The 27,188-nt window shown below is 34.5% G+C and overlaps 1 protein-coding gene across 2 annotated transcripts in view; it reads left to right on the forward strand.

Moving 5' to 3' along the window:
- LOC145681294 (glutamate [NMDA] receptor subunit 1-like) overlaps positions 1-27,188 on the forward strand; it is a 100,637-nt gene that overhangs the window by 23,450 nt on the left and 49,999 nt on the right. The window contains exons 2-5 of one of the 2 annotated variants that reach the window (XM_081752938.1): positions 1,843-2,008; positions 4,162-4,284; positions 9,175-9,303; positions 13,484-13,678. In XM_081752938.1, coding sequence (XP_081609064.1) covers positions 1,865-2,008; positions 4,162-4,284; positions 9,175-9,303; positions 13,484-13,678 — 591 coding nt within the window. In that variant the 5' untranslated portion in view covers positions 1,843-1,864. The remainder of the gene's footprint in view (positions 1-1,842; positions 2,009-4,161; positions 4,285-9,174; positions 9,304-13,483; positions 13,679-27,188) is intronic. The other variant, XM_081752939.1, reaches the window with a different exon arrangement.

Raw genomic sequence — 27,188 nt, forward strand, 5'->3', positions numbered from 1 at the left:
GTATATTTTTAAAGTACATAGAAAATATAAGGAAAGATCTGATGCATATTAATCGATCAGAAACTGGTCCAGATTGAAAATTCTCAGCTGGCATATAGCTACAAGCTTAGTGTTCTTTTTGTTTTGATTGTTTATTTGTTTATTTTGTAGCCACTGTGTAACTATGCACTGACATTTTATGGGTGGGTGTAAGAAGTCTGAATGCGCTAAAATAACTAACATTATTCTCAAAGTAGAAAGTGATTTTTCCTTCTAGACAAATCATATATTTGTTCTATTTTCATTGTACCGACAGCTCGTCAGTCAGTACCTTAGAGTTTTCGTATAATTGATTTTGTCCATTATGCATTACGTGGTTGGTAACGGCGCTGGCATTTCTTATGCACATTTCTATCTTTATCAATTTATGTAGAGATGTGGTCTCTGTAGGAAAAGGTTCTTTAGATGTTACTTCGTGAATTACTAGATTTCACTCGTAAATTTTCTAAATAGTTCTTAATCTGTACCTTTTCCCACTAACTTTACTTTGTATTCAAAATATTCTACAATTGTCTTATTAACAATTTGTTCTTATTCACACCAGACTTAACAGTATTCCTTTCGCTTCATGCATTTGTTTAGAAAAAAACATGGCGATCACCATGGTAACAGAGAGGAAATGATGACATCACTATTTCAGTCTATTCGATAGTTCAATCTGTGAAACATGAGGTGAACGTATTAGAAAAGGGAGCAGTGAAACTGCTACTGATACGGATAACCAGGCGACATGTCTATGCGTAAGAATAGGACGAACAAAAACTTTATATGTATAAAGAATGAGATTGGTGTTAAGACCCCAATTAGTGCCTTTCAAACTATTGAAAAATCCAGAAGGTATAACGTCGTTAGTTTCCCGCGCTTGGACCTGCTCGTCACTGGGAGTGTGGTAAGAGGACAGCCAATCACTACCAATCGTCTACTGCGTTTAGCGAACCACGAGTAACCAAGCTGGCAACTCCGCATAAACGTCACTACAACTTTTCGCGGGAAGCCAACGATTTTATACGGTACCTTCCGTATTATAACAAGTTGGTCTGACGGCGAATATTAACTTGTGAATTGGGAAGATGAACGTTCCAAGAGAGATGTTTGTCGAAAGCGATACCAAGGTACTTCGCATTATTTTTGTAACGGTATTGGTAAGACTAGTGATGTAAGACGTAAACATTCCGGATTTCGTGTTAAGCAATAAGTGCTTGTTGCGTTTAAGTCCAAATAACGTCATTTGTTGTTTAGATGAATTTAATTCTAGTTGAGTTGAGTTGATTGTGAGTTTTACATCCCTTTCAGCAGCGAGGCTATATGAGACTTGGACCTACTGATTAACGTGGAATCCGAACCACATGAGCTCCCGCCGGGAATCGAACCCGGGTCTCGCTAAACACTTACCCACGAAGGAGCTCACGGATTTAATTCTAGTTGCAATGCTGCGTTTATTCGATCCACTGAAGAACATAAAGCGAGATATCATCAGCAAACTGAAGTGCATAAATTGGTGGTTGTGGTATTGGCATATCAGCAATATATAGGATGTATAATAGTGGTGATAAAAAAAAACCTTAAGGTACTCCGACCTGTATGATGAGGTGATGTGATTGTGCTTGATTTATTCGTATGAAAGCTGAGCAATTATGGAGAAAATATATTACTATAGAATCGAATAAGCACTCAAGGTGTCGTCATCCGTTATGCACGTAGTTCCTCCCTTGTTACAAAGACGTCACAAAGGGTTACACATCTCTGTCTACAATGATACTTTCTGATTTAATGATTTTTCTTATATATTTTTTTCTGTTTCAGATAAACATCGCTGGATGAGATAATGAATAGCCCCAATTCGTTAGTAATAGTGGCCAGCGTCCTCATCTACGGGCTTCTGGTCTACGCTGAAAATCCTAAATATTTCCATCTAGGAGGCGTCCTTAGTAACAACGATAGCGAATTCCAATTTAAACAAATTATAGAGGTTTGTATAATTGATCCTTTCTTTGTTTTGCTTTAATATTGAGTTCACGAAGGCTTTTCAGAATAATCTCAATGATTTTGAGTCTGAATACTCTCAAAATTATTACGTGCGGACGTGTTTATTACAGTCCTCGTTTGCAAGTGTGATGGATGTCTCGGAAACATGTATTTTTTGACTACGAAGCAATATGAACTACAGTGACATTTAGAGCTATGTCGGCGGTAGTTCGCTCCTACCGAATTGGTCTAAATGGAGCGGTAGTGTCATTTCAGGTTTCCACAGGGCAGGAAAGGGAAGATTGTCCACCGAAATAAGACTCACTTTTTCATTATTATTCAATTTATTAAAAGACATGTTTCTCAAACTCATGGCAGATAATTCTTCCTGCCCTCTCCGATTGACACCCATGAAAGGAAGTAGTCAGGCGAAGGGTGTCTTAGGAAAAGGCAGCAATCAACCCAGACGAAAATACTAACATATCGATTCCTTCCTCATGAAATATCTTCCAAGACAAGTCATTGGAACTGAAATTCCATATTGTTTCTTGGATTATATTACTTTTTCGACAATTTTATAGAGTTCAAAGTACTGGCCGTCATCTTAAGAATGATCGAATTTTTCAAACAACTACCAACTATGATTTAGATTCAGCCCATCCTCATGCAGATAAAGTTAGGATATTGATATAAGATCTACAACAGTGTTTTCTGAGACTCATTATGCAATATGCTTGTACTTGCTTTGCAATGCACATGCCATAGAACTTGTTACACTGCTGGTGAAATGCTAATTCCCTACTATTGCCTTCTTCTTGTAATATATGGAGCAATGACTTTGAATCTCTAGATAGAAAATGTTCAGTTTTCCTATCTTGATTTGGCTTAAGTTTCGATAAACTCCGCCGAGCCAAACCTATCTACTAAGTAAGTGAAAGAAACCAAACAAAACCTATCCTAAACTAACCGAATCTAACCTATCCATAAGTAATTGTTGTCATGTTGAAAAGCTGGCGAGGCTTAACAGAATAAATGCCTCTAATTCTATCAGTAATTTCATGAAGTTCATGCAGACTTCCAATAAAATTATTTTCTCTTGTGAAAACCGGGACATGTATGCGTTCTGAAATTTATTTTCGGGATACTGGGACGCAGATGTCGATTTCCTTACTATCCCAGAAATTCTGGAACGTATAACGACCCTATTCCAAGATCGTTTAATTCTGTTTGAGATGATAGATGCAGCTATATCGACTTCTCCAGGTAGTCAGGATTTTCTCCCCGTAAACGTTCGGAATCAATTGCAACCGAAGAATATTCAGTATCAGAGTTATCCAACGTTCAGTTCTCTGGTGGCATAGGGCTAGGTAACTCTTTGCTGTATGAAACAGGTCTAGTAGCGGAAGGTACGTTTGGATGCTTCACTCATTTGTTTTTGCTGTTATACTACGCACTACATGCACTCGCACACACATACACAGGAAAAGAAAATCTAAGAGTCACACCAGCAACAAACTGAAATAATCTTCCTGACAGTCCATACGTAATTCCCACTGTATGCACACACAGCCTCTGAACTGTAAATCACTCAGCAAAATAATATATGAGAAAGTGTAAACCAGGAATTCTCAATCTGTTACGCGTACCACCAGTGGTAAGCGAGTCGCTATTAGAGGTAGGTACGACTTATGGTAGTATTGACTAATAATACGCCTTGGTGGAAAAGATTGAGAAACCCTGGTCTAAAGAATATACAAACACTCCTTCTGATAACGAATTTTACGCAGTGTTGCAACTACATAAGAAGAAATGTTGCCAACTACGTGAGGAAAATATAGTGTTAAAAATTCCTTTTCCGCAAATTTCGGGGAAATGGAGGCTGATACAAACAAATAAGTTGCTGTTTCTACATCAGGGCACAGTCCTATTATTGTCAGTAAATATAATCCGAAAAGAAAACCTGTGTAACTCAATGAGATTTGCGCCAAATTAAAAAAAAAGACATTAACTAAGATTTTGAAGTTGAACCTAAACATTTCTTGCAGAAACTTGCTACAGTGTTGGTTTTTGTATCTTGATAATACTAAATTTTAATAATGAGTTATGTTTTTTGACATATTATAACAGTTGTTTTGAAAATGTTACTTGTCATTGCAGAATTTTAACCATGATGACACGTATACGTCGATGGATATAACATTTTATTCTTATACAGTAATCATTGACCCTAATCCAATAAAAACGGCCCTGAGAGTCTGCAGTGAACTCATACAGAAAGGGGTAAGTATATATTACGGGAGTAAACAAATGTTATTGTGAATAGATAGAAATTATAATAACCAAATTAAAATACAGGCTGTTCAAAATTATCTTCCCGATTACAAACGTTAATAACTCACGTTTTTTTAACACACATATACATAAAAGTGATATCAAATCAAAGAGAAACTCAAAACGTTTTAGCGTCTGGCAAAGTTGATGTATTAGTTGTGCAGTTCGCCGCTAGCGCGACAGTAACACAAGATGGCAACAAATGAAGGTAGGAAAGCTTCTTGTGTGCTAAATTTTGATATAACCAGTCTCGAGACTTGCAAAATTTCAACTGGTATGGATAAAAATTTCAGCCGCTTACAGATAATCTTCCACACAGTAGACTGTGGTATCTGTAATTCTCTGCTTGCTTTCATCTTGGATTTCTGTGAACTTGTCGTGAAACTGGTTCGAACACGCTCCAGTTTTTCCGCACTTGCCGATGGGCGGCCGGGCGATTTCTTCTTGCAGACGCATTCTTTTGCTTTAAAATTGAAGTACCATTCATGAATACTATGCCCGCTATGGGGTTCTTCTCCAAAAACACTTCTTTGGACACTAATAATAGACTGGTTATTATGAAAATTTAACACATAAAAAGCTTTCCTGTCTTCATTTGCTGCCATCTTGTGTTACTGACGCTCTAGCGGCAGCTGCGCAACTAATATATCAGCTTTGCCAGATACTAAACCTTTTTGAATTTCTTTCATTTGATATCACTTTCATGAAGGTACATGGTTAAAAACGTGAGTAATTAAAATTTGTTATCGGGAAGATTATTTTGAATAGCGCTGTGTTTTTTACTTTATTCTAAATACAATGATTTATCTACTCAAATGTAATTTTATTGTGTCTGTTTATCATGCTTGCATGATATTACTTAATGTTTTAACAAGCAATGTGAGTTGTAATTGTACAAGAGCTTAAAGTACAGTGCCTAATTAATAATGTTTTGATTGCTTGCTGGTCTTTACATGACTATTTCCTTACAAATGCCTTTTTAATTGAGGCGGCATCCGGAAAAAGGGCACATAAGTCAAAAGTTGCTTTTAAGATATTGAGCCTTAAAGTTTTTAAACACTGATAACTCGTAATATATAAATGATTGATTTTATGTTTTATCATAAGTGTTTTGATAACTTTATTTTTTTTATCTGTACTGTGTGTTTGATCTCAAAATATCGTAGTTTTAATTAGACAGTTAAATAAAATAAGTGTGTTATGTGCCCTTTTTCCAACCAGGAGTTAGGTTTAAATAATGTGTATTCTAAGATTTAAAATACCACATTCACGTATTGTACACTAAAAACTATAAAATATTTTGGTTGTATGAATACAAAACGAAATTTTGGCAAAAATAAGTATGTAGGAGAAAAAGAACAGACAAGAATCACATATGTCTCTCTTAGGACATGTAAACCTATAGTTTAAATGGCTTTTAACCCTATATTGCGCAATTTATTAATTGTTTCGAGAAAAAAATATTTAGATGTTTTTTCTTACTGCATTCGCGTATCTAAACCGAACTAATAATAAATACTGACTTTCACATTTACCATATGACGTCAGGAGAATTGTGTATTTGAATTAACATTGCGCAATTATGAACCTTATTTGTTTAATTTTTCATTGATATCCAATACAGAATTTTTTTAGACGTTACAGACTTTCTTTACACATAGTATTGCACAGATTTTCATAACATGCTTTAGTAAACAATATGTATTCTAAGGAATGCTGAAACATATACAAACATATTTCGGACGATCAAATACAAAACGAAATTAGTGTGATAAATTACAAGCACTTAAAATAAACAACAGACACATACCTTCTAGAAAAATATTTTTTCAAAGAAAAATTTCCCTGTTTTCGACTCCTCTTGCTTCAAAAATAAACAAAGCAATGCATTTCACCCACGCTGTATCCGCCCTCGCAACAGAAACTGCTGGAAAACCTCTCCTTCCAAAATAGATGCAATTATGAGTGTTCATAACAGATGGCACGGCATAAAGGAAACCATCTGAAACAGAAGTGGCACCATCTACGGTATGACTTTCAAAGTATCACACTCAACATGGTTTGTTAATTTTGATTAACACTGCGCAATATAGGGTTAAACAGCTTACGATAGTGTTTATATGAAAGTTTCAGAGGCCTGTTGGTCGTTTCAAGATAATAGATCTTAAACGTATCAAAAAGGCTTTAACCATGAGTTCTGGATTTTCAAAATACTTCATATTTGTTTTTGCGCACAATAATGGCTAAATCACTTACTAGTAATGATTAGGTATTAGCTGTAAATGCGCCTTCATTACATCTAAAACATCAACATGTAACTTGTGTGGACGATAATCGTGAGTACCTGAAAATCACTCCACTTAAAGACTTCAACTGATTAGCGCCTTTTAACAGATAGCTGAAAGAGAGTAATATAAGTAAAAACTTTTGTCACAGCTTAACTTGAGTACCATTCTGCTTGATAGAGTAAGACCAAGTTTTGAGACAAAGTTTCTTCCTGTTGTTATGACTGTTGTTACAAGCAGATATTGTCATACAAGCTGATAGACATCTTGAAGTGCCTTTTTTTTACCCATCGTAGAATAAGTCAAATAAGTCATACTGATCTTGAAGTGGAAACTGTTCATAATATCTACTTACACAACACTCACCAACCAATGTAAAAGCTTGTCCAATGAAACTCCATTTGTGCTTATATCTGTCCAATGAAAACTCCATTCGTCCATTCGTGCTTATATCTGTCTAATAGAACCTCCATTCGTCCATTTGTACTTATATCTGTCCAATGAAACCTCCATTCGTCCATTCGTTCTTATATCTGTCTAATGAAACCTCCATTCGTGCTATATATGTCTAATGAAACCTTTATTCGTGCTTATATCTGTCTAATGAAACCTCCATTCGTGCTTATATTTATTTAATGAAACCTCTATTTGTGCTTATGCCTGTCTAATAAAAACCTATATTCGTGCTTATATCTGTCTAATGAAATCTTTGTGTGTAACATATTCTTCACCTGAAACTTTACTCATTTTTGAACTTTCTCGTTTCTTGTTTATATATCTATTGTCTCTTGTTTTCAACTGGCACAGTTCTATCCTACCACTATAGTTAATTAATAATGAACATTTAAGGCACAAACTACAAGAACACTGTATCAGTAGGTTATGCTATGTTGCAACAGGCTCACAACAACAACTACTCTGAAACGTGTTTACAGAAACTGTGCTACTGGTCTCACGTGTTCAGATATTGAACTGAAATTTTCACAAACTATTCACAACACTATGCCGTGTTAGAAAAAACGATGGTCGGTGAAGGACACGTAGGCCTATGTGCCCTTTTTCAGGATGCCGCCTCAATTGTATTCGTTAACCAACAAGAAAATTTTTGCCTGAAATATATTGGATCTTTTGATTCAAAAAGAAACATTCATGTTACATAAATATTTTCTTAATTTCTATTTAAGCTGGTTTTAAGAATGGTGATCAGTAACGAGATCCGTCAGCGCCGAGAATATAGAAAAAATACATTCATCTCCGTCTCTTTCTTCTCTTTTCGCTTTTCATTTCAAGTACTGATATATCGAATGCCCATTTATCCCCTTTTTAAAAACCATACAGTACGGTATTTGCAGAATTTTTCCTTACGAGACACTACGAACCTAACTCAAAAAAAAAAAAAAAAACATTCCGATCAAATGGACTCTCCATATGTAGTATAATTATTCTATTCTAGAGAAAATGCGATACAAAATTTACAAATTGAGATACAAATTAAAATTTGTATTGCAATTAGCTACACAAAGTGTAAATTGTAAAGAAAAACGCTGATAAATGTATATGGTTTAGTATCCCAATTGGTTCTATCTGCATTGTTATCTTCCTGTTAAAACGAAAATTGGTAGAAATCTCGTATCATTTATGGTTTCAATATCGATTTTCACAAAGAAAAACAATAAGAGACAGCGGGTAATGGTTCGATTCCGGGAAATGGCTGTTTCCAAGAATAGTCGTTGTCTCTACATTTAACCTTTTAATCAAATCGCAAGTAGTAGACCATTTCCGGTTTCGACGTTCAACATCATAGAGCAGAAACGGTCATATATAGCATGAAGCATTTTTTTCATATAGTTCAGCGTCCCACGGATAGGTTCCATTCGTGGTTAGATCTGTCTAATGAAACCTCCATTCGTCCATTTATGTTTATATCTGTCTAATAAAACCTCCGTTCTTGCTTATATCAGTCCAATGAATCTCCATTCGTGCTTATATCTGCCTGATGAAAACTCCATTCGTGCTTTTATTTATTTAATGAAACTTCTATTTGTGCTTATATCTGTCTAATGAAACCTCCATTTGTGCTTATATTTATTTAATGAAACCTCTGTCTGTGCTTATATCTGTCTAATAAAACCTCCATTCGTGCTTATATCTGTCTAATGAAATCTTTATTCGTGCTTATTTTTGTCTAATGAAATCGGATGATGTAGAAATATACTAACATTTCTTTTTCAAAATTTCAAAATTTAATCATCATAGTTCGGAAGTTTACAGTACTTTTCCAATGTAAAACAAACTTACTTTAATTTATTTCTTTATTTACTTCCGAGAACCCTAAATTCAGCAGCAATTGAAAACAATGTATACACAGGAAGTGATAATTACTAATCATTGTCTTTTTTTAAAAAAACTGACCTGAATACATTAACCCACTTTGATACATAGTTTTCCTATGTGTATTTAAGTAAAAATCATACTCAGTTGAATTTCTGGTTAATGTTGTTTTATGGACAATAATTCCATCATATTTCAAGCTTTTATTTTTGAAATGTTTCAGGTATACGTAGTGATTGTGTCACATCCATTGACAGGAGATCTCTCTCCGGCTGCAGTGTCCTACACAAGTGGTTTCTATCACATTCCAGTGATTGGAATCACCTCACGAGACTCCGCCTTTTCTGACAAAGTAAGTCTATGTGCTAGAAAAGAAACATAGATTTGACTGATCATAGTTTTTACTAGTAGCTTCCAGCAAAAGAATCAACGGTCTTGAGTCTTTTTCTTTCTAGTAATATATTAGTATACATACTTAAAAAGAATAAAATAAAATCGAATTCTATTAAGAATGAGTACAATCTTCTAAAAACTTTTCCATCTTCTTATGGTGATATTATTCTTATTTATGTATTTGTAAAACACAACACAACATAACACAACCCATCACAGTAAGGTACTAGATTTATTTTCTGAGATAAAAAGATATTTCTTAACAAAAATATAAACGGAAACTTTAGAAAAATATATTACAGTATAGTGATAATTAGATTTTGGATGATCAGGACTAAAAACATGGAAAATAGGCACTTATAATTATATAAAAAAAAAATAGCCACTAAAATCTACGAGGGCCATTCGGAAAGTTATCTCCGATTGGTTGAAAAAGAAACACTAAATTAACAAAGAAGAATATTTATTATATACATCTGGAAACAACTACTTTACTGTATCTTTCAACATAGTTTCCATAAACATTCAAGCACTTATAATATATCTGCATTAGCTTAGAAATTCTATCAGCATAAAAATCTTCCGCCTGTGCCTTGAGCCAACCTGTGACCGCATCTTTCAGCTCCTTCTCATCACCAAAGCGTTCAGATCCAAGCCACTTCTTCATATGCAGAAAGAGATTATAATCGCTGGGTGCCTTTGAGTGAGATTATGAAACGTCGATTTTCACGAACTTTTCAATCAATTTTCTGAAGGAGTTTATCAGTGATCACTGATGGCCTGCGACTCCTCTATTCGTCATAAATGTTTGTTTGTCCACTTTTAAATGAACGAACCCATTCACGAACAATTTCTTCTCTCATCACACTTGGTCCATACACGGCACGTATCCCGATGAATAGCTGCTAACGAACATTGTTTTGCCGTAAGAAAACGAATAACAGCTCGCACTGGGCGGGGTTTTCTATTGCAGCACGCATTCTGAGACGCTACAAAAGTGGAACTAGTGATCAGACAACCTTCACTCTACCACGGCTGGATGCAGACTGATCTATCGCGCACGACTGTGCAAAGGTGGTAGCGTTGTCCAAACTAATTCAAGCACAGTGACCAATCGGAGATTACTTTCCGAAAGCACCTCGAAATTCGAAATGATGAAGTTATAGAGAATCTAACATCCAATAATATACAAAAACTCAACTGTTCAAATACTATTTAAAAACATATCTGTTCTTCGTTTGTAGATAACTTTTAAACAAAGAAGCATAAGTTCTTTCTTTATATATCTAATAAATTTTTACAGCATTTTATCACTTGGCGCAGCAGCACAGTTATTACAGTTATATAACACGTTATATCTACAGCAGCTAGAGAAAATAAATTATTAGTTATGAGAGCTTACTGGGCTTCGAATCCGTGCTTTGGTTCCGAGCGCAGCTCCGGAACATCCCAGTTTGTATCTAGATCGTGACTGACACTGAGTGACTCAGATAGTAATGCATAGGCGAAGCCAAAGTAGATGTTTAAGCTTTGTCTCTAAACCTCCACTCTGACAGATGCAGAAGCTGAGCAAGGTCTTGGTTCGTTACGCGATTATGCATCCTATAGCGAAGTCACAAATTTACATATACATCGCAAGCATAGGATTTCGAAGTCCAGTGGCCAGTGTTCGGGTGTTTACTAGTCAGCAAAATAATCGATAAATAAAGGTATCAGCACTCCAACAAGGCATAGAACTGGAAACATATGTAACTCCCTTGTTATCTAGGATGCCCACAACGTCCAGCAATAAGATTCTATATTAGCTTGCACATGTAAATAGCATTTTGTACAAAACTTACTGGCTGGATGAAAATGTTGTGCTGAAGAAGTGAAAGATTATTTCAATTTTGCTATAAGATCTTTTCTAATAACTTTTTTTTTAAAATTTCTGAATCTAAAAATATTCCATCGTATTAAAGTAAGACAAAAAATGAAATTGTATTGCAAAATAGTAATATTATAGATTTTACATATTAATTTTTAATTAGTACAAGAATTTTTAGGAATAATTAAAAAATGCATCAAAAGATTGCGATCTTGGCCAATAATTAGTTTTTGTATCAGAGGCCACAAAATTTTTGAACGGCCCCTAAATCTAGTTTTCGAATTTTCTACGGAATAAGCACATCATGCTGAGTTAAGTGATAGTTTATTTGGCTACACTATATGTAGTTCTCCACATATAAGGCCTACAAGAAAATTTTTGCCTGAAATATATTGGATCTTTTGATCAAATAACTATTATATTATCTTGTTAGCTTTAATTTTGCATGCATCTCTATGTAAAGAGTATATGAACATGGGGCAAAGAGGATCTGTTTGGAGACGCGGGCAAAACGTGTAAAGATGACAACTGCACATTTCAGTAGTAATACTTAACTCTCTGTGTCCATCGATGAGAAACCAGGATCCTACTTGATGAAGTATTTGTTCTTTGATGAGTATCACCACAAATATTGCTAACCATACATATTTTTTTAAAAAATAATTGCGTTGATGTAGAATAGTGGCATTTCGTCTGCGTTATTCTGGCTGGTTTGTCACGATGGTACTGACTGCTTTCTCTCTCTCTCTCTCTCTCTCTCTCTCTCTCTCTCTCTCTCTCTCTCTCTCTATCTCTCTCTCTCACACACACACACACACTCTCTCTCTCACTCTGTCTGTCCTCTTCGAGCATCTCAACACCAAAATTGTGTATTAGTGTGTGCGTCCATCTGAGCTTGAGCGACAGAGGAAAAGCACTGTTATCTTTTCATTAGAAAAATGTAAAAAGCACTATTATTTTTGTTTGTATGGGACTGATTGATTTATTGATTTTTGAGCTTAACGTCCCTTTCAGCAGCGAGACTATATGAGACGTAGACCTACTGATTAACGTGGAATCCGAACCACATTAGCTTCCGCCGGGAATCAAACCCGGGTCTCCCACGTCAAAAGGCGCGTACGCTAACCGCTTAGTCACGAAGGAGCTCGTTTGTATGGGATTATATGCATATTATTATATTTCACTAGCTTTTGGATAGCATTATATTTCTTTCATTTTACACCAAAACACTGTTTGTGCATAAAAAAAAACGTACATTCTTCTCACGAAAACGATAGACTGAACTTTCGGAAGAACCCTGATGAGTTTCCGCTAGCTTCAAGTCAAGGAACAATGGATGGTCCGTATATGAAATTAATGATAAAAATAACTTCGAAGAACGACAGAAACTCCCTATAACAAACACAATTTTGTCTTCGCAGTTTCCTGAACTATTCCCAGCCATATCTGGAACAAAGAGCGGAACAGTGGCGTAGCGTTCAATTAATTAAAAATCACATATAACGATTCAATAACGATACATAATTACTTTCGAACAATTTATCTTTCAAGTGGGTTAATTATTAAATATGTTTCAACTGTCTGTAATTTGGTGGTCCGGCAGGTGGAATCACAAATTATGATTCCAGATGCTAACGAGGTATATTTTGAAAATTTCAATGAGAACTACGTCTTTGTACAGTCCGCAGCAAAAAAACCTGCAACATGAGCATGTACGTTTATTGTGAAACTACGCGTAACAGCGCAGGGAATCAACATAACGGCACGAATCATGCTAGGAGAAACCTCAGCGTGCTCTCCTGCACATTTATTTTGGAACAAAAGACTTCGTCGTTTCACAATAAACTTACATGCTCATGTTGCAGTTTTTTTTTTTTTTTTTTTTGCTGCGGACTGTACAACACACTTTTAAAAAAACTCAGTTCACCTATCATCATGGATATAACCGGAGCATATGTAAAGCAAACAAAAAGAGGTGTAATAACTCGCCCATATTTTTGAGGTGGCATTCTTTCCATGTATGGGGTGGTGCTTGACCTGTTATTTTTAGAATTTTCAAAAACGACAGAAAATATTATGGAGCAAATGATCAATGTAGTTCTACTGTCGGCTGGATTAGTTTGGCACTGGATAAAATCCACTGGCATTCTGTTTCTGCGGCGATAAACCTCCTAGTTCTTTAAGCTATAAAGTTAGTATATTGTTATTCTTTATTCATTGTTATAGTTCATTTAAGTAATAGGATCTGATTAACCTGCACTTCTTCTTTCAGAATATTCATGTAACGTTCTTACGAACTGTCCCTCCATATTCGCATCAAGCAGACGTCTGGGTACAGCTGCTGAAGCATTTCAACTACCTGAAAGTGGTGTTCATCCATAGCACAGACACAGACGGTCGTGCTCTACTGGGGAGATTCCAGACGGCGTCACAGATGATTGAAGAGGACGTGGAAATCAAGGTGGAGGTTGGGGCTTTTTAACTCTCTTCTAATGTTGTATCTATCTGCCAGGATTGCTGATGGCTGGGTGTGGCGTGGCTTTAAGTGTGTGCCTGTGATGTGCATGGGTAGAAACTGCACTCATATAGCACACATTCATAGGTGAGAGAAGGTAACCAATAGTAACAAACAATATCACTAAAGAGCGACTTTTCCTTTCATCTATTCACATGGTACCAAGTAAAGGTAACATTTCATATTTCTAAAATTGTTCTACAGTAATATCACTTAAGTATAGGATTTGCGTACTTTATCTTCACATAGATAGATTCATACGTAAAGCATTTCTGTGTAAGACAATTGCAAAAAATCTAAAATTCTAATTTAAGCCAATGAACAATTATGATATTTAAGGTACGAGGGTGAATCCGAAAATAACTTTCCCCAGGCGACTGTGGACAGAGATGGGGATGCAAGACCAAAAATAACACGACATTAAAGATTAGACGTACCTTTATTTTTCTACATCACATACATTGATACCTTTGCCATACCGGTCTATAAGCTTCAAAAACCCTTCCAGGAAAAATACAGAGTTCTGCATACGGAAGAAGCATCGAACAGCTTCTGTGACTTCAGTATTGCTTCCAAAGTATATCAATCACTATCCTGATATTTTCGTCCGTAGTAGCAGTGTAAGTCCTTCCAGGTCTCGGTGTGTCTAGCACTTGCTGCCGTCCCTCACTGAATTGACAACACCATCTCCGCACCATTTGTTTCGACATCACACCAACCCCATAGACTTCCGCGAGGCGGTTATGTATTTCTGCTTGCAATACGCCACGTGCCCATTTATAGCGGACAACCGCTCGCACTTCCTCCTTTGACCACGACACCAAAACGCGCCTTCTTTCCATCGCTGCCAGCCTCAGACCAGTGATGCCAGTTTTGTAACAGCGAAATTCCCGTCTGAAGCCATGAAGTTTCCCGATTAGATGCAAAATTTCCCGTCAATCTACGTAGATATAATTTACAATATGTATAGCAGGGCAAAATTAAAAAAAAAAATACCATGTACACTTTTTTAAAATGAACACTATGTTGTTTTTTTTGTGATTTGGGAGGGAATAGTATGTTCAGCAAAGCAACACTTAATTCAATTGTATTAGCCTTAAGACGATTCTGGTGTTGCTTGTACAGAGGTTGTTCCTTACCACAAAAATAAATAAATAAATAAATAAATAAAAAGTTAAGAAGTTTAAAAATGTAGCGATAGTCAGGGTATTTTGCAATTGATTTACATTACTTTGATGTTTCAAGCCTTTTAAGTGTTTGTAGTGTTCACTATTACCAAGAAAGAGCTCAATATTGCAAGTCTTACGCCTAGAAAAGTTGAGAATGTCAGAATTTCCCGTTTTACGGGAAATTTCCCGCCAACTGGCATCACTGCCTCAGACTGAGAGACTCGTCTCCACTTTGTGCAGGCGCTGCGACGGTGCCATCTGTAGGATCACCGGCGAACGATACCCACTTGTGTCTGGGTGTGTTTCACGTGTAACCGCTGTCTTATCTTCCCCATTGCTAAACGAGAGGGGAAACTTATTTTCGGACTCCTCTTCGTGTTACACTTGTTGTCTCTAAAGTACCGGGAACGCATCAAATCTCTATCCTATTCCTTATAAGATACAACTAATACCATCACTTACTAACATAATGGCCTCTCGTTCAGACTTCCTTTTATATCTGTATCTTTGACTTCCGTTGAGAACTATTTTCGTAGAGATTTCTTTGCGATTTTCCTATAATAAATTCTTGAAAATATCAATATTAATAGCCTGAAATGTGACTTCATTCATAGCATTAGAAAAAAAGTTTCTATATGAGATTTTATAATTTCCTTAATTATATAATCATATTCATCATCAAGTAATTCCACTTTTTTTGTTGTTGTTAGCTCCTCCCCTAAACCGAGAGAAATAAATAACATACTGTTTCTTTTCTAATGAATAAGCCGGATAATAAAAAGGTACAACCAAGACAGATACAATTCCACAAGTAACTACAAATAAATATTGAAACATAATATTCCAGAAAAGTTTCTTGTTTTCCATTGCTATTCATTTATTTACTTAAACTAAACCTAATAATAATAATCATCGTCATAGGTATTCTGCCATTATTTGTAGGTCATTTGCCACAACTGAGAAGCTTCCATGCCCCACCGTCTTTCGTTAACCTCTTTGTCTTCACGTACGATTTTTCTATTTTCATATCGTCCATTAACTGTAGTGTCCTTCGCTCTCTCCCTCTCTTTCCTGCCACCATACCTTCTAGCACGTCCCTTATGATACAGTTCCTTCTTATCCAATGTCCCAGTTTCTCTTCCTCTCCTTAATAATATCTCAAATTGTTCTTTTCTTCCACACCATTTGTAAGACTTTGTCATTCGTTTTCCACTCGACCAAGCTGATTCTCTCCATTCTTCTCGACACCCACATTTCGAGAGTTTCCAGTCTATTTTTATCATTTTTGCGTAATGTCCATGTTTCTGATCCATACAGTACAATACTCCATACGAAGAATTTTATGAGTCTTTTTTTTTTCAACTCTTTATTAAAAATCCCACAAAATAGACTTTTCTTCCTCCTAAAGGCTTCTTTTGCCATTCATATCCTTGCTTTTCTTTCACATTCATAATAGTGACAATAATACCGTAATAACCTAATAATAATAGCATAATTTTGAATATAAAATGACCTAGTACTGTACGTTCTTTACACTAAGTACTAATGAAATATATAAAAAATCATTAAGTGTTTTCAAAATATTGTTCATTGATGAGATATTTACTTTCCAACTAATTAGGATTCCATAGAAGAAGACGAAAAATGTCTGTAATAGACAATATATACGCCATCAAAACACTTAATCACAAGAATTCTATAATATCAAATTATTTGTGGTTATTTAGAAAAACGTTCAAGAAACAGAAGTAAAATTGGTACATTTGATTCAGTGCCAAGTGTCCTCAAAAGTGAAGTTGAGCATAAGTTTTTAAAATGTTCCTTCGGAGCTTTTGGACAAAATAAATAGTTATGATATGATTTATTTGCCAACTATTTATTGAGATTTAAGATACTTCGTTGGAAATGTAGAATCGTCTGTACAAATTATCATATTTTTTTCGTTATGTAATCAACTGCTAAAATATTGATCGACATATTATATATATATATATATATATATATATATATATATATATATATATATATATATATATATATATATAGCAAATCTCATATTAATTAAGAGTGCCTATCCTCTATGGTCTAGGGGGCGCGGTGGCTCAGTGGTAGTGCGTTCAGCTCCGGAGCTTGGGGTTCCTGGTTCGATCCCAGCTCGCGCCGTGTGGAGTTTGTGGTGGACAAACACCGTGCTCGTGGATTTTCTTGGGGTTCTCCCGTTTCCTCCCACTTTCTTCATTCCATCATTTCATTCATTTCTCATCATCACCGTCTCCTTTAGCCTAACCGGCATAACCGTGGCACGTAACACTTAAATATTTCATTTCATTTCCTCTATGGTCTAGAATGAGTTCTCATTGAATTCTCCTGACATGCTTTTCCTCCAAAGAAAGGTTTTAATTTCCAATAATACCTTTGTAACTTTTTCTTTAAAACGAGTCTTTCTTGTGATAATTACTTCCTTTTTACAGAAGCTTTTATTTCCCAATTAGTTTAAATAATTAAAGCAGACTTTTCTCACGGCCTTCTAAAATTACAATGACAGAATTTACCTCCTACCCTTCAAGACCAACCTTGTGTTATCTTTTAACACACATATATACCTTAATACATAGATAAAAAATCACATAAACTATTATAGAACGGAAATAATGAATTTAAAGTATACAAGTAATTAAAAATAAAATTGAAAAGTATAATTAATTCTTTTGGTTCATTTTACCATCAATTATAACACCAAATCCTTAAAAAAATCTTCAATTAAATATTTCCTAATTATCATCTTTTCCTCATATTTTCTCAAGATGTCTACTCAAAGCTCTAATCAACTTTAACAAATGCGAGGTGTATCCGGAAATAAGTACCGTTTTGGAAAAAGTAGTAAACATTTAAAAAAAAATATTGTCGCAAGAAAGAACATATCTTACACTACTTTTCCACATAGTTTCCACCGTTGTTGAGGCACTTGTCGTAGCGGTGGATCAACTTATATAGTCCTTCCTCATAGAACGCTGCCGCCAGTGAGTTTGACATTATATGCCGCTAGTCATGAGAACTATTGCTGCACAGCGAGTTTCACTTCGTCGGGAATTCGCCTCAAAGCGTTGTCATAGTGAAACGTCTGTTCTCACGGATTTTTTCATAGATTTTCCTCACCAAGTCATCGTTGACAACAGAAGGCCGACCACCACTCCGGGGCTCATCGTGGACATTAGTTCGACCCTCATTAAACATTGTTACCCACTTTCTCACCATTCCATCAGCCATTGCGTTTTCACCATAAGCATCTTTAATTTGACGATGAATTTCTGCCGGTTTCACATTCTTTGCGTTTAAAAATCGAATTACCGAACGAATCTCAGTCGGCGGGATCGTCAATTGTCTTAGACATTTTAAACTTGCACTGTAAACAGACAACATTACGCAGAGCAACCAAAATGGCGTCAGTTGAGAGCAGACGAACAAGGACGACTAGCGCGCATGCGTTGAACGCCGATCGCAGCGCAGCAGCGGCGGGAATACGAAACGGTACTTTCTTTTCGGATACGCCTGGTATCAATGCTGTAACCACAATGGTACATAAACAGTAATAATGCAAGATATACTCTTTTCATTCTCCTAAGTCTTCGTATCGTGATTTGTTTATTCACAACACTATTCGAAGTTTCGATCTATTATCTTAATAGTTTCCCTCTTTCTTTTCATATTTTGATTATTTATATCTGAAATTCCATAAATTTTAATTGTAATTCTGAGTATCTCGATCAGTACTAATTTTTATAAGACGTCATTATTATTACTTTTCACAGTTTTGTGAAAAACTTTACTCAAATAAAGAACTATATATTGAAAGAATCATACACGAATAATAGTAGTATAAGAAAGACGAAAAGTTTTCATGATATTTTAAAATTTGTAGTTGAATCCAAATAGAGAGAAACAAGATGAAATATCGAAAATCTATATCCTTCTTAGTTGAGTAGAAATTATTTTGTTGTTAACCATAACAGTTTAGCTTTTTTTCATTTGCGATTATCTCAAACTTAAACAAATAGATGTTCATGTCTTGAAAGTGTGAACTTATCCTCCGGCATAGAAATTTATATCAAATTCAACAAATATTAGCAACAGACATGTAACTGTGAGTGAAATATTTTGATCTTCTTAATATTCTGTTGAATATTTTGCCTGATATTCGAATGATTTTGCATACGTGGATTCTGTGCTCATATTCTCGTGTTTGATTTCCAGGGGAAGCACATATAATGCAAATTCTATGTTAAACTGTAGTCAATATCTCAAATTAATCTACAGCTGTTTCAACTGTCTTGAAAACTACATTGACTCAATACAAATAATTTTAATTTGTCTGCTTTTAGAGCTAAGTTTTAGAACATAACTGTTTTTAGTAAGGGGGCGCGATGGCTCAGTGGTAGAACGTTCACCTCCGGTGCTTGGGGTCCCTGGTTCGATCTCAGCTCGCGCTGTGTGGACTTTGTGGTGGACAAACACCATGCTCGTGTGTTTTCTCGGGGTTCTCCCGTTTCCTCCCACTTTCTTCATTCCACCATTTCACTCATTTCTCATCATCACCGTCCCCTTTAGCCTAATCGGCATAATCGTGGGACGTAAAACTTAAAGATTTCATTTCATTTTCCTTTTAGTAAATCGTGTTTACACAAACTGAAAAACACATTAATTTTCATAAATGTGAAACTAACAGCAAGAATGTAAAAGATTTTTGAGTGGAACATTATTATTAAAAAAGAAAGAAAGAAAGAAAGAAAAAGAAATTGCGCTTAAGTCTCTTCTGTACCACTTGGTTTTAGAGTCTAATAAAGAAGTGTCTTTGTATTACAATTGAAAAACATTAAGAGAAAATTAAATTGCAAGCATCTGATAATTAATATAAGAAATTAAGGTAAGTACAAAGAAAGTAGTATTATCGTTATTGAAGACATATTTGAAATAAATATAAAGAAGGTGCTGTTTGTGTCTCCAATAATATCGTAATATTCCTAAATGAAGTGCAAAGGTACGGTTTTAAAAAAGCAATAAGATGTGAAAAAGCATTACCAACATTGATGAAAGATTTGTATATTAACAAACAAACAAACAAACAAACAAAAACAATTATATACCTGCCGCCTGGCGTAGTCAAGTTGTCAGTTACGAATTCGAGTCTGTAGCGTGAGGATTTTTGTTTCCCATCATTTTATGATTCCCTTCCAAATTAAATTTGCAACAAGTGTCTTGGCAGTTATCATAGAACAATTACTATTATCATTATTGTTATTATTATTAAAGTTGGCCAAAGTTTTTTTTCGGAATAGATAATGACGACCGTAGGCAGGTTTTACTATATTTCAAAGAAATGCTATTGGTTTAAACAAAGTACGATATAGGTAGAATATGACTAACAAATACACAGAAGTAAGTAACGATTATTTCTTTATGTTAATTTATAAAACTTAACATTGTGCATGAAAACCAAAAGTATCTGATGCTTTAAGCATGATCGGTTCCAGAAAGCAACTGTCTAGAAGATGACGTTGACAATTCGTAATTTATGTTCAGAGAATGAATAGCAGATGAATGTCTTTGTTTAACAAAATAGAAATAGTTTGGCATTAAGTTAATTACTCATATCAATGGCTAATTGACGATATATGTTATTGTTATTGTAATAGAGTAGTTGATATTTAATTGTACGAACTGTTTAAGTAGCACTGATTCATATTGTAGACCCTCCAAATAGAGGCGTCATTTAGGGGGGCAGGAGGGGACAATTGCCCCCCCCCCCCAAGAGTTTGAGGAATACATATACTTTAAATCGATTGTCTACTAGTATACTAGTACAATATGTGAAAGTCTTATGTCAGTGGCCCTCTTGCCCCCTCAAGTGAAGTCTGAAATGACGCCCCTGCCTCCAAAAGTAGTCAATTGAAATAATGTGACGTTCAAAGTTGTTCTTTTTTTCTATATATAATACGAAAGTCATTCGGCAAGTAACAACCGATTGGTTAAAAAAGAAACACCAAAATAAATAAGAATAATTTATTATATACATCTGAAAATACTTCTTTGCTCTATTTTTGAACATAATTTCCATAAATATTCAAGCGCTTATCATGTCTCTGTACTAGCTTAGAAATTCCATTAATATAAAAAAAATCTCCCGCTTGTGCCTTGAACCAGCCTGTGACCATATCTTTCTGCTGCTCATCATCACCAAAGCACTGAGTATCCAAGCCACTTCTTCATATGCATAAAGAGATTGTGAAACGTCGATTTTCATGAATTCTTTCATCAATTTTCTGAACGAGTTGATCAATGACCACTAATGGCCTGCCACTCCTCTCTTCGTCATGAATATTTGTTTGTCCACTTTTAATTTAACGAATCCATTCACAAACAACTTCTTCACTCATCACACTTGCTCCATACATGACACAAAGTTATTGCGTATATAAATGAACTTTACATAAGAGTTTAAACAAGAATTTCAAAAGATTTTAGTAAGTGTTCTCGGGCAATGAGCCAGATAAAGATGTTGACATCCAACGTTTCAAATGTGAACATTGCATTCATCTTCAGGGATCGTGACGGAAACCGAAGATATGTGGGCATATACAGGGTGTTACAAAAATGTATCACGATATTTTGGAAACAGATTCCTTATATCAAAATAAGAAAAAAAGTTCATATGGACCTATGCTCAAAAGTGGATAGTTTCGGAGTTATAGAGTGTCGAAAACATGAAACAAGTGAACTTTAGAAGTTTATAGCTCCACTTCTATGGGACTTATCGTAGTCGGGTTAAGACATCACTGAGAAACTGGCATGTGAATCTATCCAAATATCTATGTTTAAGAATGTTTTAGTATTTGTACACCAATCTGTAGAGATATAGGTGGAGAGTGATCAAGTACTCCCGAACAGCCTCTCTAAAAATGATTGTGCAAGTACTGGAGATTCTGAAAGATGGATATTTGGATAGTTCAAATACTAGTTCCTCAGTGATGTCTCGACCCGACTGCGATCAGTCCTATAATAGTGGGACTATGATATTTCTTCATCCCATAACTACGAAACTAAGCACTTCCGACCATACGTTACGTCCATGTGAACTTCTTTTCTTACTTTGATCTGAGGAATATATATATGTATATGTATGTATACTATTTATATACATGGTGACTATGTAGGGGCAGAGCTATGAATGAGGAGCTTGTGATTGGCTGAGGGAAATGCTGCCTCCTGATCAGCCAATCACAAGCCCCATTCATAGCTCCGCCTCTAAATAGTTACCTCCGGTCTGTTCATCAATCCCTGAAGATGAATGCAATGTCTGCATTCGAAACGTCGGATGTCAATGTGTTCACCTTATTGATAACCGAAGAACACTTACTAAATTCACATCACCAGGAAAATTTCAATTCTTTCTTCAATTACACAGGAATTATATTCTAGAATAACAACATAAAACTGAAAACAACGCACTATATTTGTACGAACACTTCGTACAATTGTCTATTTTTGTATTCAACAATTAGCCATAAATATGAATAATTGGAATTTTAGAATGCAAAAGAAAGGAACAGGACAAAGCTTTTATTGAAATTTAGTTAGTTTGTATGAAATAAATAACTTTAAAAATACATTGTCTATTAGTTTAGCATAAATAGCGCATTAGCTTTAATTAGAGATTATTAACTTAGGCATAGATTAGACTGCTAAACATGTTACGTTCTAGATTTTTATTAGTAACAATTTGACTATTTCATGAAGTAAACGCAATTGTTTTTGCTTTACATAATTGTATTAAAATAATATTGTTTACCTCATCTGTTTCCTAAGTCTTGCTCAAAGAGATATGTTGGCAATAATTAAAATGCTCGCAAAACAAAGAATTTGGTAAAACATGTAAAACCTGTATTGTATTGTTATTATTATTAGTGATTTGCATTGTCTCCATAAGAATCTCGTTAGTAGTAACCCTGTCCCAACAGTCAAATGTAATAATGAAGTCCACCTGAAAGCTCAGTTAGTATTTAAGAGTCGCTTTTCTATTATCAAGGCGTTGCTCACATGCAAGGGAAGTTTCTAAAGTTCTGGAAATTTCTGTGATACTTAATAATTCAGGGCTAATGACTAATATTTCTGTATGCAAACAAGTCAAGTTTGACTTGCAGTTGTCTAACGATATTAGTCACCGCTGAACAGTATGATTTGGCTTCTCTTCGATTATACATGAGTTTTTAACTGTTAATTTACATTTTAAAGAAGCGGTTGATTGTGAAATAAGTCATACATGTAAAAATAGAGAGTTAAAACATCTGTAATCATTCAACAACTACAAGAAGTGTTTCGTGAGTCTACAGAATAGAAAAGGACGGTTTACCGTTGGAATCAGTGGCGGCGATTGGACGTTAAAAGTGGGGGAGGGGGCAAGACATGATCTGAATATTTGTATATCAATGTTAGTTTTCCTGTTTGTTTCCAACACTTTGTTTGACGAAAGGTTGTTTAACTAATAGGATACTATATTTTTCAGTTAAAATACCGTATATTGTATGCCATATTTTATTAAGTAAATTGACAAGAGCAACACAAATAGAGATAAACAAGATGAATAACTATTCGCGAGGTTAGTGCAAATATATAAGCACACGGCAGCTTCATGACGTTCTATAAGTTTATTAAAGAGTCAGCAAGTTATAGCTCGCAGGATAACCCTGTTTGTTGGGACTGGAGTACAAGCTGCATGAATTCGACATATGTGGTCAACTTTGAGTACTGTTAGCTCGTAATGGAGATTTGTTCTGGCAACAAACAGAACAAAGACGAAGCACTAATCTTATACTTTAGTCTAAAAGTTAAAAATCAGGTAACAAGTGTAATGCAGACCAAAAGAACTTGAAATTATAGCATGTTCTCTTCTTTCTGGTGTTGAGGTAATGATTACTGTATTCCGGGACTGTGGTGAATTAAATATCAAAGGGAACCACAGTCAACACAGATCAATATACTAACATTTTATTCAGTTCACTGTGACAATGACTTAAAGGCATCCATGGCTAAGCAGTGTTGCAATATTTTAACGCAAGACTACATATTGTTCGTCGAACGGAAGAAATTTTAAAATATCTACACTGTGAATGACTTACATCCACCTTATTTGCCTGATTTAGCCTCCTGTTGCTATTATCTCCAGAACTGAAGAAATTTCTGAGTGGTGTACGAGTTCAGAACATTAATGACTAAAACATGATTTAAATCGATGGGTAAAGGAGGCCATATGCGCATGATGTGAAAAGTTTAGATTTGCGCTTAGGGGAATGCACAAAGATAGAAGGAACCTATATTAGAAAACTAGAGTTTAATACAGATTAAAGTTAATTAAATTAAAATTTAAAATAGAATTCCCAGAACTTTGGAAACATTGTTTGTACAAATATGTTTCTTTGCATTTATTATCTCAAAACAATATTCAATATTCTTTGTATTACCGTTTCAGCTCACAATATAGAACTTTGTCTAAAAATCGTAGTACTTCATAAATACGTCGCCAATGAAAAGCTAAAATTGTTTTTAATAATTGTTAAAAATTTACAAAGATTAATCATTTGCTTCTCCTAAGTATAATCAGATAAGAATTGCTTATATAATAAGTTAGTTTGTGTTTAGTGATAATATACTGTAAAATTGTCAGTTATATCTAAACATAATGTTGTTGTTCCGTTGTTGTGAAGTCCATCAGTTTACTTTTCAGGTATTGTTGCAGTGAGCAGCTATTAATATTGTATTTCAGGTTGAGATACACACAGAGCTAGGCAATTTGCCGCCCTAGGCAATATGCCGCCCCATGTAATGGCATCATTTGCGGCTTCCCCCTTTCCCCAGAAATAACAAATCTTAAAACCGACGATTTTAAGTATGTTATCTCATTATGAACAATGAAGGGGAGGGAAAGGGCACTTGCACTCAGAAAGACCAAAACACTAGAAATACAACCTCATTGTGTTTCTTTTTTCTTTAAATAATAATCTATAATGTTAATGAAAGAAAAAGCACACACACATGTGCAGAGGAAAGATGGTAATCTCTTTATAGAATTCAATATCGTGCTTCAATCTCAATATATCAGTTTCAATTCCAGTGCAACTAGCTCTTTTGTCTTTATTTCTTGATTTTCCTTCTACATATGCTAAAAACTTTTTTTTAAAATTGTTTCCACCTTCAATGACAAGGAACTTGTTTGTGACGAAGACAAGATTAGTTTCGATACCAAATCTGTGATAACTAACGAAATGGAACAGGTGTTTGCCACTGTTCGAGAATTGAGTTCTTGTATTTGACAACAATCAAACAATTCATTCTGGGATTTGTTTGACCATTTGCTTGAGCACTGTCCATGTAACCTTAAACTAATGCGATCTAAACCAGAATTATGAATGTAGTATTTAAATAGGAGGTCAGTTTAGTAAATTTAACTACCATCATAATAAAGTCTGTTTCCAACAAGAAACATTTATTTTAAATAACATTGTTATGACAGATTTTACCGTCCCATGCAAATGTACGTGTTACATATATGGTAAAGCCAGCCCTGGATACATAGTAGAATTATTCCTCATTTCGTGTTGAATAGTACATACAAATAACTGGCGACCAACAGGATAAGTGAAAGACACAAAACATAAAATTTAACCACACCAATCTTGAAAAAGTTTTTAGTCTTTAAGTTTTCGTTTGTTTCATGTACATTAAAGTTGTATCATGTTTTAGGAAATTATAAATTTTGATTGTATTAATAAGCAAGGAAATTGTTAGCTGAATGATTACTACAAATATTACGAATACAACCAATATAAATTGATAGATATGTAGACAGGCCATGTTTAAAAATATTGCAGCCTTTAGTTACAATTTAAGAGTCATGTAGACTATGTATATAATACATAGTAATATTTATTTATTCACTTTCCATTGGCTCCAACGAGCTAACGCTCACCTTAAGAGGCAGTACAGTACCATTACGTACATATTTGAACAATAATAATACATGACAATATATGCTTGTCGTACACTAAAAACAGACAAAAAAGAATTAAATAAAGAAAAAATACTAGAAACAATCATGGAAATAAAAGTACAATTGTGTATATATCAATATGTATATATATATATATATAGGAGAGAAATTATTATCATGATTATTACTAAATATTCATCAATGTATTGAGCAAACAGAAACACTAATTGAAATACAAAATAATTGGATACATAATGTAGATAAGTAGGAAAAACATGAATAGGATATTTTGCATATATACACAGAAAATACTCAAAACAATAATAGATATTTGGCATACTGTGTAGGATATTGAATTTGAAAATGTACAGGATATGTTTTTCCATATACACAGAAAAAAACACGAAACAATAATAAAATAGAAATTTAGAATATTGCAGAAAATATTAACGAGAATTTACATTAGTAATTTTCACGAGTAATTTGCATGATTAACAAATATTAGGAAAATATCATATAGCGTGATAATAACTCACAATCAGCTTTATACTGCTCCCAGTGATGTGCATACAATTCAGTTATGTAGGTTGTTATTCTCCTAATAATCTTGATCAAAAACTTAAATCTACGAGGTAAGTTAAAACTACCAAAAAATGGGCAGTTACTGAGTAATATTTACTCTGCTCAACATCAAGCTAGTTAGACTTTCATGGTGAACATTATCTTGGAAGTAAATATATCTGTTAATGAATCCACCAACTAAAGCTAGTTAATAAAACCTAAAAGAAGCTTGATAACAAGTTTGTTTTATCAGCTTCAAATAACGAGATAATTTTACCTTGTTTTTCTTTTTAACAATAAAATGATGTCTTTATGTAGACAGTCAATGAACATCACATGAACACAAAATAACTTCCGTTCAGGAAGTCACTTAAATCTTATATCTTACAATAGAACTGAGATTTGACTCTTCTATAAATCCTACCATTACATTTTACTGAAATATGTAGCAAAAAATATGGATAAAATGAAGATTGAAAAGATATACTATAAAGAAACGTATTACTTCTAATATGCCAATTGGACAGAATTTTATATCATAAAATTTTCTAACAATTAAATTTGTACTTTCATGACAATTCAAAGATAAACATGAATAAAAGGAAAATATTGATACAGAAGCATGGAGTAGCGTATCAAGCAGGTAGTGGAGAGTATTCAAGCACTAGAGTGCATATAATGTTAGGTGTTTGTA

This window comes from Thermobia domestica, chromosome 3 (assembly GCF_964235325.1).
Source record: "Thermobia domestica chromosome 3, izTheDome1.hap1.1, whole genome shotgun sequence".
Lineage (NCBI taxonomy): Eukaryota > Metazoa > Arthropoda > Insecta > Zygentoma > Lepismatidae > Thermobia > Thermobia domestica.